Source organism: Haliaeetus albicilla, unplaced genomic scaffold (assembly GCF_947461875.1).
Source record: "Haliaeetus albicilla unplaced genomic scaffold, bHalAlb1.1 scaffold_180, whole genome shotgun sequence".
Lineage (NCBI taxonomy): Eukaryota > Metazoa > Chordata > Aves > Accipitriformes > Accipitridae > Haliaeetus > Haliaeetus albicilla.
In genome coordinates this window covers 16,747-30,779 of record NW_027212549.1, presented here as the reverse complement: position 1 = coordinate 30,779, position 14,033 = coordinate 16,747, and the positions used below count along the sequence as shown (strand labels likewise).

At 56.3% G+C, this 14,033-nt stretch overlaps 1 protein-coding gene across 1 annotated transcript; it reads right to left on the bottom strand.

Moving 5' to 3' along the window:
• Nucleotides 1-1,555: 1,555 nt before the first annotated feature.
• On the bottom strand, nt 1,556-6,013 carry LOC138684346 (uncharacterized). Its single transcript, XM_069778041.1, has 9 exons — nt 5,941-6,013; nt 5,359-5,483; nt 5,110-5,263; nt 4,478-4,734; nt 4,042-4,127; nt 3,481-3,575; nt 3,248-3,377; nt 2,878-2,986; nt 1,556-2,724 (listed from the first exon to the last, which is right to left on the bottom strand). The coding sequence occupies exons 1-9, from the start codon at nt 6,011-6,013 to the stop codon at nt 2,032-2,034; spliced, it is 1,722 nt and encodes a 573-aa protein (XP_069634142.1). The 3' UTR covers nt 1,556-2,031.
• Nucleotides 6,014-14,033: the final 8,020 nt, after the last annotated feature.

Genomic DNA, 14,033 nt, shown 5'->3' with positions numbered 1-14,033 from the left:
AGGTTTTCTGCAAAACTCCCCTCCAGTTTAAAAATCATAGTTCATCTAGAGAAAGGAAATGCTTTCAAAACACACAGGTGTCATGAAAGTCTGATTAGCGTGTGCAGTAACACTCACATTCATACCAGACGAATCTTGCCCTAGAAGATGTGGCGACTACCCAGTGTAGCCTGGGAGATGTGCAGAGCAGTCAACATTTCTTCATGTGCCACTCTCATAAAATAATCACAAGGCAATTTCTCTTAGCCACCTGTTACAAGTTTCTCTTTTGTGAAATTTACTTTCCTTGGGAGAGTGAAAATGGTATTGGGACATGCTTTAACAATCCATTGATATGTCCATATTAAGTGTATCAACACTGCAACGTTAAATATTGAAAACAATCGAAACGTCATTTGAAAGCGAACTGTTAAGCACTCAAACTGGCAAAACGTCTCTGTATGTAAGAGTGGAGGAGGTCTGTAGAGGAAAGGGAGCAAACTCTTATTAAACACTACCCAATTTTCATTATAGTCGATAGGGAAAAAAAGAACTAATATAGTTATCAAAGCTAAATTTCCTTTGATTACATCCTTACAAACCCAAAGTGATTTCACAGGCTTTAGTAAATTCACGGTGGTTTTACACGGGTGTGAGTGCAGAATATATGCAGATAATCACAGAATCGCTTTGTATGTGCAAAATAAGCTTCATTTCCAAACGCTTCGGGGGGGGTGGAGGGGGGAAGTGTGTTAAGAATCAGCACTTCCACAGTGAAGAGAGATTCCAGCAAGCTAAAATTCCGTCTTGTCTAAATTTTAACTTTGGACAGGTTCATCCTTAGTCTGATGTCTGGGAAACAATGAAATTTGGTTCAGGTTTACATCTGCAACACAGACATATACGCAAAGTAAAACAGAGATTCATCTGCATAGAAATAGAAGTTTTGAATGTATAATGAATAACGTAGCTGGAGACAGTCCATCCGTACTGAGCAAAAGAGTATTTTGATTACGGCCTTTGGAGACAAAGGCAGCCTTGGCAATGAAATCACCCAAGAGTAAAGCTGATGCCCTGAAAAAATAGAGCACGTCAGTGCAATACCACGACTGTCGTGGTACTCCAGCAAGTCGCACAGCTTGAAAGAGTCGCACAGAAAACAGGCGTTTTCTTTGGCCAGCGTGGACCTGGCGCTCTGCTTATCCCTTACAAAGTGGTGTTGGGATGCAGAGAAGCTGTGCTCTGCAGCCCCCGTGCCCCGCGCCCTGGCAAGGACGCCGCTCTTCCAGTCGCGTGGCCTGTCGCCACTGGCTGGCAGGACCAGTCCCGCCCGCCCCCCTGCCCAAAAACCCCTCCGACCAGGGGGCTGCAGGGCCCCTCCCGTCCCCTTGGCCGCAGAGAAAGGCAGCGCAGGGAGCAGCACGGTCACTCCGGCTGGGCACAGGCGCCAGCAGCCTTTATTTGGCATGTTCCGCTTTGCAGAGGCCCTGCCACCCGCCACTGACGGCTCTCCCGCTGACACGGGTGGCCGCCGTGAGGGCCAAGATCCCTGCCGCTGGACTCTGCGGTGCGCTCTCAGCTTCGTGGCGTGGCTGGCAGTCCCTGGGCCTTCCCACGGCGCTCCAACAGCCTCGTCTTCTCCCCCGTGCTAAAGGACACAGAAGAAAGGGCCTCAGCTCTGTGGCCGGGCAGAAGGGCCCGCAACGCCCCAAAGCCTGGCTCAGGCCAGCGGTTCCGGGAGGTGCGGCCGAGGCCAGCCCGCGGCTCTGTGTGGCGTCTCGTGGGCCCTCGTGCCCCAACCCATCTGCAGCGAGGAGAGCGCAGATCGGCCGGGGCTGAAGCCGGGCAGGGCCGAGAGCCGGGACCGAGCGGGCATCGCAGCTGAGGGCCGGGTGCCCGGGAGTCACCGCGCGGGGAGGGCGAGCACAGGCTGCCTGCTTTGGGAAGGCAGAGCCCAGCCAGCTGAGCCAGCCTTCCGTCTTCAGCCCGGACGCCTCCAGTGGTGGGAGCCGCCCGAGGCTTTCCCCGGCCTCTGCAGGAGCCGGCACACACTTACGCTGCCCACGGTCTCCCCGGGAGGTGCAGCTCTGCCGGCCCCTCTGACGCTCTCTGCCTTGCGGCGCTTTGGCATCTCTCCTTCTCCTGCAGCCCCTCCTTCAGCTTCTCGGCATAGGCCTTTCTCAGGAGGTGGGGAGGGCGGTAGGGATCCTCAAAGACGTGGCGGCAGGGGCTCTGCGAAGGCAGAAGAGACTCTCCTAAAGCCCCGCCACCACTCGCTGGGGCTGCTCCCAAGGCTTCAGCCCAGGCGTGTGACTTGCACAGCCTTGGCTTAGTCTTCCGGGCGGTGGTGCTGAGCCCTCGCGGGGAGGTATGGGCACGCAACAGACCGCCCGTGCCACAGCCGACCGCACGCTTCGGCCTGGGGCCGTAGGGACAGCTCCTCTTGCAGGGCAACGTGCAGGGCAGCGGGCAGACAGAAGGCCCCTGCCTGGCCAGCTGGCCACAGCACTGCTGCCGTGCCCGTGCCGGGAGACCGTCCCTGCTCCCCTCCCGGGGAGCGGGGAGGGGAAATGCCCTTTTCCTGGGGGCTGGGAGTGCATGCCATACCTGGCCTCGCTCCGTGTTCCGCCCCGCTCTGCTGGCATGGTATTGGCGCCACACGTCCGCTTCCACCTCTCGGCGCTTGGATGCCATCAGCAGCCGGAGCCGTTTTTCTGCCCTCTCGGTGCGGAGCGAGCCCGTTCCCTGGAGGCCAGGCACACACCACACAGGCGGCGTTAGTCTCCTCGGGCTTGGGCAGGGCGGGAGGGCTGGGACGGTGGGCAGCTCTTGCCGCCTCTCCTGCCCTGGCCCAGAGCCCGAGACGTGATGCAGGGCTGGCAAATCCCTAGGGCATACCGTTCCCGAGGGCTGCGGAACGCACGCAGGGAGCTGCAACCGCGGCTGAGCTGGAGGTCTGGGCTGCTTCAGCTCCTCCTGGGACTTCTCCCGGATTACTGGCAGGACTCTGAAGAGGCACGGCAGGCTGAGCTTGTGGGAGCCCAGTCTGAGCCGCTTGCTCCGGGACGGGCTCGCAGCCTGCTGCCCGGCTCCGGCACCGCCAGGCGGTTCGGCAGGAGGACCGCGTGTCTGGCAGGACAACGCCTCCGGGGCCTTTCGGCATCGGCGCAGGCAGCCCCCCGGCCGAGGGAAACACCTCCCTCGCACTACGACGAGGGCACCGTGTGCCCCCGCGCCCCCAGCCACACCGCTCCTCCGCGAGGCTCACCTGGCCTGGCCAGCTTCCTTGGCTTTCGCCCGCTCGCCTTCCTTGGCTTTCGCCTGCTCGCCTTCCTTCGCCCGCTGCCTGGCTAGAGAAACCCTCCGCTGAGCCAGGAACACCGGGTCCAGCACGCTCACTGCAAGTGGGAGGCAAGAGGACAGCACAACAGCGTCTTTGGGACCCTGCGGGCCCGACAGGAGCGCCCACAGCCCCCGGCCAGCACTCGGCTGGGACATTACCTCTGCGGGCACCCCCGCCCCACGGCGCCGGCTCTCTCCTGGGCTTCAGAGAAATCGCAGGGGCCGACGGTTGGTGGGGGGTCTCAAGTGCAAGCCTGGAAAACAGGAAGGCACCAGCTGGGCAAAAGGGCACCACGCTCCCTTGGGGGCTGGCGCTCATCAGCTGCTGGCAGGCACCTGTGGGAGCCACTGCCAAGTCCCTGGAGGACGCGGCGCTCTGTGGCACCGGAGGGGCCCCACCGTCTCCAGCAGCCTCTGCCGGTGCTTCCCTTGCCTTCCCGCCAGAAAGCTGGTGATCGCCGCACGCGCCCTCCTTGCTGCCCCCGCAGACCCTCCCGCCTCTCACTCTCTCAGGGCACATCGAGAGCGGACTGGCCGCTTTGTCTGCACTCTCCAAGCCGGGGAGGAGCGAGCAGCAGGCAGACCGGGCAGCTCTCCTGGAAGGAGCTGGTCTTGCCTAAGCTTGGCAGGAGAGGAGCCTCGGCAAGAGGGTGCCCCCACAGCAGGGGCTGAGCAGCTGCTCCTTGACCAGCTGGGGCCTGCAGAAGCCGTCCTGCTCACCTTGGCAGCGTGATGACCTCATCTCGACTGAGCCGGCTAAAATCGTTTTTGCCCGCGAAGGCCACGGTACGCATCATCTTGGAGTCCTGCGAGGGGACAGGGACATATCAGCAGACGCCCAGGACACCTGCTGGTTGCTCACAAAGGTGGCCAGCCACCTCGCTGCTCAGAGACACAAAGGCTGCCTCTCAGGAAGCCTCGCACCACCTTCTCCCTTGATGTCATCAGCCCCTCCCTCGCAGGGGCCGAGGCGCTACCGAGACTTGGCCTAGCCCATCGAGAGCGTGTCTAGGCCGGGTGGCGAGGCAGGTGACGGCAGCCAACAGAAAGCAGCTGGAGAGAGCCTTGACAGCATTGCCACAGAGCCCCGAGGAGGAGCCCCGCAGAAATGACAAGCTCGCCCCAAGGAGGAGCCCCGCAGAAATGACAAGCTCACCCCGAGAAGAGCTGCCAGCATGTTGCCCGTGCCATCCAGCTCCAGCAGGCAGTCATCCACGAAGGTCATGCTGACCACTTTTCTTCGCACGGCAAGGATGCCAATGCCCTTGAAGGAGAACTCCACCTCCTTGTCGTCTCGGAGGGCCCCAGCGAAGAAGAGCAGGGTCTCGTGTATGCACCGCTCCACGATTTCCCGGCGGAAGTGGATCTCGGCAGCAATCTGCTCAAAGTCCAGCTGAACAAACGGTGTCTCGTCTAGGAAACAAGTGCAAAGCAACCAAGTCGCTCCCACTGCAGTTCGGCCGACCCTGAGACTAGGTGCCACCGGCGCCCAGCCCTCGGGCAACGCTCTGCTGGAGAGCGCTCCCCCTTCAGCTTCGGCCACGTCTCCAGAGTGGACCTGGTGGACAGGAGAAGCTCTGCCTCCTGCTGCGAGCAACCAGCTGGAGCGGAGGGTGAGCTGGGGAGATGAGGCTGGCTCCCCGGGGAGGGGCAGGCTGCTGGGTTGCCGTACGCGTGCCGGCGCTCAGCGCTCTCCAGGTGGGAAGAGCCTTTGCTCGGCCATGTCACAGAGGTGTCGGCAGCAAGCCGAACGCAAGGGCTGTGCAGGGGAAGCACCCCTCTTCTTACCAGGAATTTTGGTCTTTGCACACTTGAGCTTGTAAAATTTCTTCAGGAACCTGCACGGCCGGAACACGGGTCTCTCAACGGGCAAAGCCTTGTCCTCTCCCACTGTGGCACAAGCTGGGACAAGTGCAAATGTCCCAACGCCGATGTCCACCGCCTGAAAACGCAAGCAAGGAGGGGGAGCGTTGGCAGGGTTGCACAGAGGCGGCAAGGCTGCCAGACGACTCATGCGGGCGGCCCTGGGGATGGTACGTCGTGCCCTGCTCCGGAGGCCCGGAGGGGCAGGATGGGCCACGGCCAGGAGACAAGGCTCACCCTCTTCTGCAAGAGCTGTCTCCGGATGTACCTAGATGCGCCAGCCCAGACTTTGCAGATTTCTGGAAAGCAAAGGAAAGGACGCCGTGTTCTGAGTCAGCAACGGACAACCATCCAGCACTCCCCCCGCCCCCGGAGGAGACAGCGGAGTGCGCTCAAGCTGCCCCTCTCCCTGAGCAAACACTCGCAGCGCCGGGGCTGCCCAGCTGCGTTCTTGACCACCCCCGGCCTCCGAGAAGCCCGCCCTGTGCCCCGCAGAGGCCTGGGGGCAAAAGCCAGGCATCAGTAGTGTTTTGGGGAAGGGGATCCCGCCCTCTGACATGGGCAGCGGCTAGAGGCCTGGGCTACCAAAGCCACCCTCGAGCCCCAAGGCACCACCAGGCACGGCTCTCCTTGCAGCCGCCGGTCCCCTCCAGAAGACCCCCGCTACAGCCCCAGCCCCAGCCCCAGCCTCAGGGTTTCCACAGCTCATCTCCACTTCATCTTGGCTCCCACAGCGCTCCTGCAAGGGGGCCTCACCGCTGGTGGTGAGCTCCTTGAGGGTTGGCAGATCCTCGGGCCCCAAGGGCTTGAAGAGCAGGTACTTAATCATCTTTGCCCCCCTGCACTGCAGCAGCTGGGCAAGAGGCGTTTGTCCTGCTCCAAAACCCCTCTGCTCCTCTCCTCCTCCTCTTCCTCTCCTTCCTCCTCGACACTTCCCCAAGCGGCGTCTCCAACACTCTCCCACGGCCTCCCCTCGCCTCCTCCTGGCAGCAGGGCAGCTCCTGCGCAGCACAGCACTGGCGAGAGCAGCCCTGGCGCTGCCCAGGCCTCGCCGGGGAGTGTGGACAGAGGCACCGTGGGGAGCGGGAGCTGCCGCTCTGATGCGGGTGTCCCACTGTGACACCGTGCCGTGTCACAACGGGCTGCGGGGACCCGCCGCAGCAGCCACCTCCGTGTCACGCAGAGGTGGACCCACCCACCTTTGGCCCCAGCGTGGGCAGGGCAGCCCCACTGGGCACCTCAGGCTGCTGCGCTGACACTCCCGCCTGCGTATCTCAACTCAGCCCCGCTCGGCTGGCCACGCAGAAACTCTCGGAAGCCGGGAAGGAACGGGCGTCAATGCCGAAGGGGCTTCGCGCCCTCAGAACAGGGCTGGAGAGCGCTGTGGAAGGCGCCAAAGCTGAGCTACGGGAGCACGCGGGCCGCCCCCCAATGAGACCTAAACAGCATCTGGCAGTCCTGGGGTCAGGTTCTGAGGCTATGGTAGCACAGGAGTGGATGTAAATTACAGAGGCTGTTGTTATATTCTGGAGGGCTTTGAGGGCGTGGTTTAGCTGCTTAAAAGGAGTCGTTCGTGCTAAAGCAGAACTCCTAGCTTTCTCAATGCTCTCGCTTAACTTTGACCTGTTCTCTGATCGGAGACGTAAGACGATTCGGAACGCCCCAGAGCCAGTTTGGGCCGGGAAAAGGAGACGAGGTAACAACTAGCCTAAAAACCAGGGAAGAGAAAGAACCTGCCTGGAGACGAGGAGAAGGGATTCTGCTTTGGGGAACCTAGGGTCGAGCCTGAGGGAAGAAGCAGCACCCGAGGGTGAGCGTGTGTGTGCGAGGAGTCGAAAGGGGCACCCGTCGGCGCACTGGAGGGGCCCGCTGCCAAGGGACTCCGGTCCTAGCCGGTAAAGTCTCGGGTGGTGCGCGTGCGACTCCTTGATTGGTGTGTGAACGCTGGGGCGGCAGCTTCTCCCTTAACAAGAGGTCCACCCCAGGCCCCAGGGGCAAGCCACCCAAAGCTGTGGTTCACAAGGCAACACGCAGCCCCTCTTATCCCCCAGGCGCCACTGGGAGGGACCTCTCTCACCACACCAGGATCCGCAAAGGAGGACCGCAACAGCACATGGCGCATGGCCTGCTGCAAAGACACGATGTGCCTGGCAAACGCATCCTCTCGCGCACGCTCGCCGTCCTGGAAGGCTTCGCTAAACGCTCCGCCCCACCCCCAGGGGCCCCACTGTCCCCTGGGGACCCTGAGCACAGCTCCAGGAGCAAGAGATAGGCTAACAGCAGTGCCCGGAGAAAGCCCCGTGGGCAGAGGGAAAGAGGAGACCGTTACCCAAGTGTCGTGGTTTAACCCCAGCCGGCAACTAAGCACCACGCAGCCGCTCACTCACTCCCCCCCCACCCAGTGGGATGGGGGAGAAAATCGGGAAGAGAAGTAAAACTCGTGGGTTGAGATAAGAACGGTTTAATAGAACAGAAAAGAAGAAACTACTAATGATAATGATAACACTAATAAAATGGCAACAGTAATGCTAAAAGATTGGAATGTACAAATGATGTGCAGTGCAATTGCTCACCACCCGCCGATCGACACCCAGTTAGTACCTGAGCGGCGATTCCCCCCGCCCCCACTCCCCCCAGTTTATATACTAGATGTGACGTCACATGGTATGGAATACAACGTATGGAATACGTTGGCCAGTTTGGATCAGCTGCCCTGGCTGTGTCCTGTGCCAACTTCTTGTGCCCCTCCAGCTTTCTCGCTGGCTGGGCTTGAGAAGCTGAAAAATCCTTGACTTTAGACTAAACGCTACTGAGCAACAACTGAAAACATCAGTGTTATCAACATTCTTCGCACACTGAACTCCAAACATAGCACTGTACCAGCTACTAGGAAGACAATTAACTCTATCCCAGCTGAAACCAGGACACCGAGCAAGGAGCAAAGGTCCCATCAGCCCAAGCCCCGACACCAGAGCGACAAGGAGGCCCCGAGGGGCTGAAGCCTCCCCCAAAAAGGCTAGCAATGAGCCATCCAGAAAAGCAGTGCGCACTGGAGTGCAGGGGCCAGCAGCTGGGCAGCCTCACAGAGCAGCCTGTCCTGCCATTGCTCAGGGCAAGACACACACTATGGGAGGGAAGAGCACCAGCAGCATGCAAAGAGATGGGAATCTCACCCTTCCAGGTCCTGCAGGAGCTGGACTCTGTACTGTCCAAAAGAACCCCCAGATTTCAAGCGCTCAGCATGGTGGCTTCTGCAGACTTGCTGAGGGTGCATTCAGTCCCACTAGCTATGTCAGTAAGGAAGATGCCCAGTAGTAGTCATCCCAGTATAGACCCTTGAGCAACACGGGTGTGGCTTAGTTGCACATGCTGCTGCTCGTGCTCTTTTACCCTGCCAGATCAGGGCTTTCTTCTTCATGCTGCAGTTTACCTTGCCAAAACAGGGCTTTTTCACTTTCAAAGATTCTCTTTTGCCTCAGAGGAATAAACTTTCTACCAAGAAAGCCACTGGACAGCTCCTGAGCGTGAGTGTCGTGGTTTCAGCCCAGCCGGTAACAAAGGACCACGCGGCCGCTCGCTCACTCCTCCCGCCCCCCTCCGGTGGGATGGGGGGAAGACAGAGGAGAGGAAAAAACCAAACCTGGAACCTCGAGGGTTGAGATAAAGGCAGTTTACTGGAACAACACAAAGAAATTGCAACAACAACAACGATACTAATGAAAAAGTATACAAAAAGAGTGATGCACAGTGCAACTGCTCACCACCCGGGACCCGACGCTCTGCCACTTCCCCCACCGAAAAGAAGAGCACACCCCCCGGCCCGCTCCCCCTTTATATACTGAGCATGATGTCACATGGTATGGAATAGCTCCTTGGCCAGTTCAGGTCAGCTGCCCCGGCTATGCCCCCCACCTCCCGGGTTCCTGTAAAAAAAAAATTAACTCTATCCCAGCTGAACCCAGGACATTATCCACCCCTTATTCTATACCATCTACATCATGCCCAGATCTTACATTTTCCAATCGACCACTACCACTTCCTTGTCTTATATATATAAGTATATGGACTTGCGTCCATCCCCGTCGCCCCCCCGCACACACACACACACACAAATGGTATTCCTTTAGCGTATGGGCTATCCCTCTAATGTGTCCATTGATTTTATTTAGTCCATGACTTTGGGGCTCCATCTGTTGTAACAGTTCTTCAGGATAAGAGAGATGGTGTGAGATGTTGGGTTGTTGTATGCTGCCTCTGGAACTTGTGGCTAGTACATTTGGTGCAACTCACGCCCTTAGTCTGCAGGTCGAAGATGTTGATCTTGAGGAAATTGCTGGGTGTCAGTTCAAGTTCTGTCGCTGTTGTACTTGGCTTAGTTTCAAAGTCCATCCCGCAGTCATTTGGGTAATTCTTACAGTAATACCCTTGATATGGCATATAGACACTATAGATACAATGACATGCATTGGCAGGGTATTTAGCAGTTAGGTATCATACAGCCCAATTCACTGGCTATTCTCTCCCAAAATCAAATCTCCCTGAGGTACACATCGAACTTCCCCATCCTTCTGCATCACCCACCAGGTGTACCCAGGTCCCTGAGCAAAAACAACCCCTTGAATGGGTTTGCCTCTGCTTGAGGGAGGACTAACCCAGACTGTCTTTCCTAACATACTCCTCATGCGCACTACAGGGACTTTATCGCCTTCTACAGTATGTGGAAGTCTTGGTTGGGCGGGGCCAGCCCGATTGGCGGATCCTCTAGTATTAACTAACCAGGTGGCTTTTGTTAAATGTGTATCCCAATGTTTGAAAGTCCCACCCCCCATCGCTCTCAATGTAGTTTTCAGCAGTCCGTTGTATCGTTCGATTTTTCCGGAGGCCGGTGCGTGATAAGGGATGTGATATACCCACTCAATGCCGTGTTCTTTGGCCCAGGTGTCTACGAGGTTGTTTCGGAAGTGAGTCCCGTTGTCCGACTCGATTCTTTCTGGGGTGCCGTGTTGCCATAAAATTTTCTCTTCAAGGCCCAGGATAGTGTTCTGGGCAGTGGCATGGGACACAGGGTATGTTTCCAGCCATCCAGTGGTTGCTTCCACCATTGTAAGCGCATGGCACTTGCCTTGGCGTGTTCGTGGGAGTGTGATATAGTCAATCTGCCAGGCCTCCCACTGTTTATATTTCAGCCATCGCCCCCCATGCGACAGGGGTTTTTGCCGCTTGGCTTGCTTAATTGCGGCACGTGTTTCACATTCGTGGATGACCTGTGCGATAGTGTCCATGGTCAAGTCCACCCCTCGATCTCGAGCCCATCTATATGTTGCATCTCTCCCCTGATGGCCTGAGGTATCGTGGGCCCACCGAGCCATAAATAGCTCACCCCTACGTTGCCAGTCCAGGTCCACCTGAGACACTTCAATCTTGGCGGCCTGATCTGCCTGCTGATTGTTTTGATGTTCTTCAGTGGCCCGACTCTTGGGTACATGAGCATCTACGTGACGTACTTTTACCACTAGCTTCTCTATCCGAACAGCGATATCTTGCCACAGTGCGGCAGCCCAAATGGGTTTACCTCTGCGTTGCCAGTTGCCCTTCTTCCATTGCTGTAGCCACCCCCATAGGGCATTTGCCACCATCCATGAGTCAGTATAGAGATAGAGCACTGGCCACTTTTCTCTTTCAGCAATATCTAATGCTAGCTGGATGGCTTTCACCTCTGCAAACTGACTCGATTCACCTTCTCCTTCAGCAGTTTCTGCAACTAGTCGTGTAGGACTCCATACAGCAGCCTTCCACCTCCGATGTTTTCCCACGATGCGACAGGACCCATCAGTGAACAGGGCATATTGCCTCTCATTTTCTGGCAGTTTATTATACAGCGGGGCCTCTTCAGCCCGTGTCACCTCCTCCTCTGGCAACATTCCAAAGTCTTTGTCTTCTGGCCAGTCCGTGATCACTTCTAAAATTCCTGGGCGACTGGGGTTTCCTATGCGAGCCCGTTGTGTGATCAGTGCAATCCACTTACTCCACGTGGCATCAGTCGCGTGATGTGTAGAGGAAACTTTCCCTTTGAACATCCAGCCCAGCACTGGCAGTCGGGGTGCTAAGAAGAGCTGTGTTTCAGTACCAACCACTTCTGAAGCGGCTCGAACTCCTTCATATGCTGCCAATATCTCTTTTTCAGTTGGAGTATAGCGAGCCTCGGATCCTCGATATCCCCGACTCCAAAACCCCAGGGGTCGGCCTCGGGTCTCTCCAGGTGCTTTCTGCCAAAGGCTCCAGGTAGGGCCATTCTCCCCAGCTGCAGTGTAGAGCACATTTTTAACATCTGGTCCTGTCCGGACTGGCCCAAGAGCTACTGCATGAACAATCTCCCGCTTAATTTGTTCAAAGGCTTGTCGTTGCTCAGGCCCCCATTTAAAATCATTCTTCTTCCGGGTAACTTGGTAGAGAGGACTTACAACTTGACTGTAATTTGGAATATGCATTCTCCAAAAGCCCACAACACCTAAGAAAGCCTGTGTTTCCTTTTTATTAGTCGGTGAGGACATAGCTGCTATTTTGTTGATCACGTCCGCAGGGATCTGACGACGCCCGTCTTGCCATTTTACTCCTAAGAACTGGATCTCCTGCGCAGGTCCCTTGACCTTACTTTCTTTTATGGCAAAGCCAGCCTTCAAAAGGATTTGGATTATTTTCTTCCCTTTCTCAAAAACTTCTTCTGCCGTGCTGCCCCATATGATGATGTCATCAATATATTGCAGGTGCTCTGGAGCTTCACCTTTTTCTAGTGCAGTCTGGATCAGTCCATGGCAAATAGTGGGGCTGTGTTTCCACCCCTGGGGCAGTCGATTCCAGGTGTACTGGACACCCCTCCAAGTGAAAGCAAACTGTGGCCTGCACTCCGCTGCCAAAGGAACGGAGAAAAATGCATTAGCAATGTCAATTGTGGCATACCACTTAGCTGTCTTTGATTCCAGTTCATATTGAAGCTCTAACATATCTGGCACAGCAGCGCTCAGCGGTGGCGTGACTTCATTCAGCCCACGATAATCTACTGTTAGTCTCCAATCCCCATTAGATTTCCGCACGGGCCATATGGGACTATTAAAGGGTGAGTGAGTCTTGCTGATCACTCCTTGGCTCTCCAATTGGCAAATCAGCTTATGGATGGGGATCAGGGAGTCTCGGTTGGTGCGATATTGCCGCCGGTGCACCGTCGTGGTAGCAATTGGCACCTGTTGTTCTTCAACCTTCAGCAACCCCACAACCGAAGGGTCTTGGGAGAGACCAGGCAGGGTAGACAGCTGTTCAATCTCCTCCGTCTCCAATGCAGCTATACCAAAGGCCCAACGGTACCCTTTTGGGTCCTTGAAATACCCCCTTCTGAGATAATCTATACCAAGGATGCACGGGGCCTCTGGGCCAGTTGCAATGGGGTGTTTATGCCACTCATTCCCGGTTAGACTCATTTCGGCTTCCAATACGGTTAGCTCTTGGGATCCCCCTGTCACACCAGAGATACAGATGGGTTCTGCCCCTTTATAACTTGATGGCATTAGGGTACATTGTGCACCAGTGTCTACTAGAGCCTTATATTCCTGTGGGTCTGACGTGCCAGGCCATCGAATCCACACTGTCCAGTAGACTCGGTTGTCCCTCTCCTCCACCTGGCTGGAGGCAGGGCCCCTCTAATCCTGGTTAGAATATCTGTTACCCACTTTTTGCACATGTGAATCAGAAGTCCCTTCAAGAGGATCAGAAATGAGATCGGCCCATCTACTGCGCCCGGGGGACTGCTCACGGGAAACTGGAGCAGCAGTTTTCCAAGAAGAATCTTCTTTTCTGGTTGCTTTTTCTCGCAACTCCCGTACCCGTGAATCCAAGACTGAGGTAGGTTTTCCATCCCACTTCCTCATGTCCTCTCCATGGTCACGCAGGTAAAACCACAGGTTAGCCCGTCGTGTGTACTTTCTCTCTCCTCTCTCTTGGGCAGAGGAACGCTTACTCCCAATAACTGCAATGCGGGCCTGTACAGGTGAGGAGGAGGACATATCTACTTTGAATTGCTGGAACTCTCGGGACAATTCCTCTACAGCTGAGACACAGGCCCGTAGGGAGGAAGAGAGACTTCCTTCATATTGCCGGAGTTGGACAGCCAATTCATCCACCGTTTGTCCATAGCCTTCTTTCCAGGACATTACTGCCAATGAGTTGCCATAGGTTAGTGGTGCACTTCGTAGAAACTTCCGCCACATCGGTTGTGTGCATTGGACTTCATCTGGATCTGTGGGTGACTGCGCATTTTCTGGATCATTATAAATCACCTCCAGCACGGCTAATTCCCTCAGGTACTGGATACCTCTCTCCATGGTGGTCCACTTGCCTTGGTGACATGTAACTTCATCCCTGAAAGGGTATCTTTCCTTTACACCTAACAGAAGTCGCCTCCAGAGGCTGAGGACTTGTGTTTTTCTCCCAATCGCCTTGTCGATACCCCCTTCTCTAGACAGAGATCCCAACTGCTTGGCTTCCTTACCCTCTAATTCCACACTACTAGCCCCATTATCCCAGCATCGGAGCAGCCAGGTAACAATGTGCTCACCTGGGTGGCAGCTAAAATCTTTTCGCATGTCACGCAACTCACTCAGGGATAGAGATCGGGTAATTATTTCAGGTTCTGCCTCTTCCTCCTGTTCTCGCGATGACCCTGGTTCATCTTCATCTCTCACTGAGCGAACTGATTTCTTTGTGTGTTTCTTTTTCTGTACAGGGGCGACTGATACTGGCACAGGTTGGTTCTCTGGTTTAGTGGCAGTATCTGTCACCGGGGTAGGGTTAGCCACGGT

Bases quoted from the DNA above. Each gene is read 5' to 3' on its own strand.
- LOC138684346 (XM_069778041.1), bottom strand. From the start codon at position 6,013: ATGATTAAGTACCTGCTCTTCAAGCCCTTGGGGCCCGAGGATCTGCCA. The intron at 4,128-4,477 runs GTGAGCTTGTCA...GTCCCCTCGCAG, and splicing joins TGCTGGCAGCTCTTCTCGGG to GACTCCAAGATGATGCGTAC. The intron at 2,725-2,877 runs GTATGCCCTAGG...CCTGGCCTCCAG, and splicing joins TTCCGCAGCCCTCGGGAACG to GGAACGGGCTCGCTCCGCAC.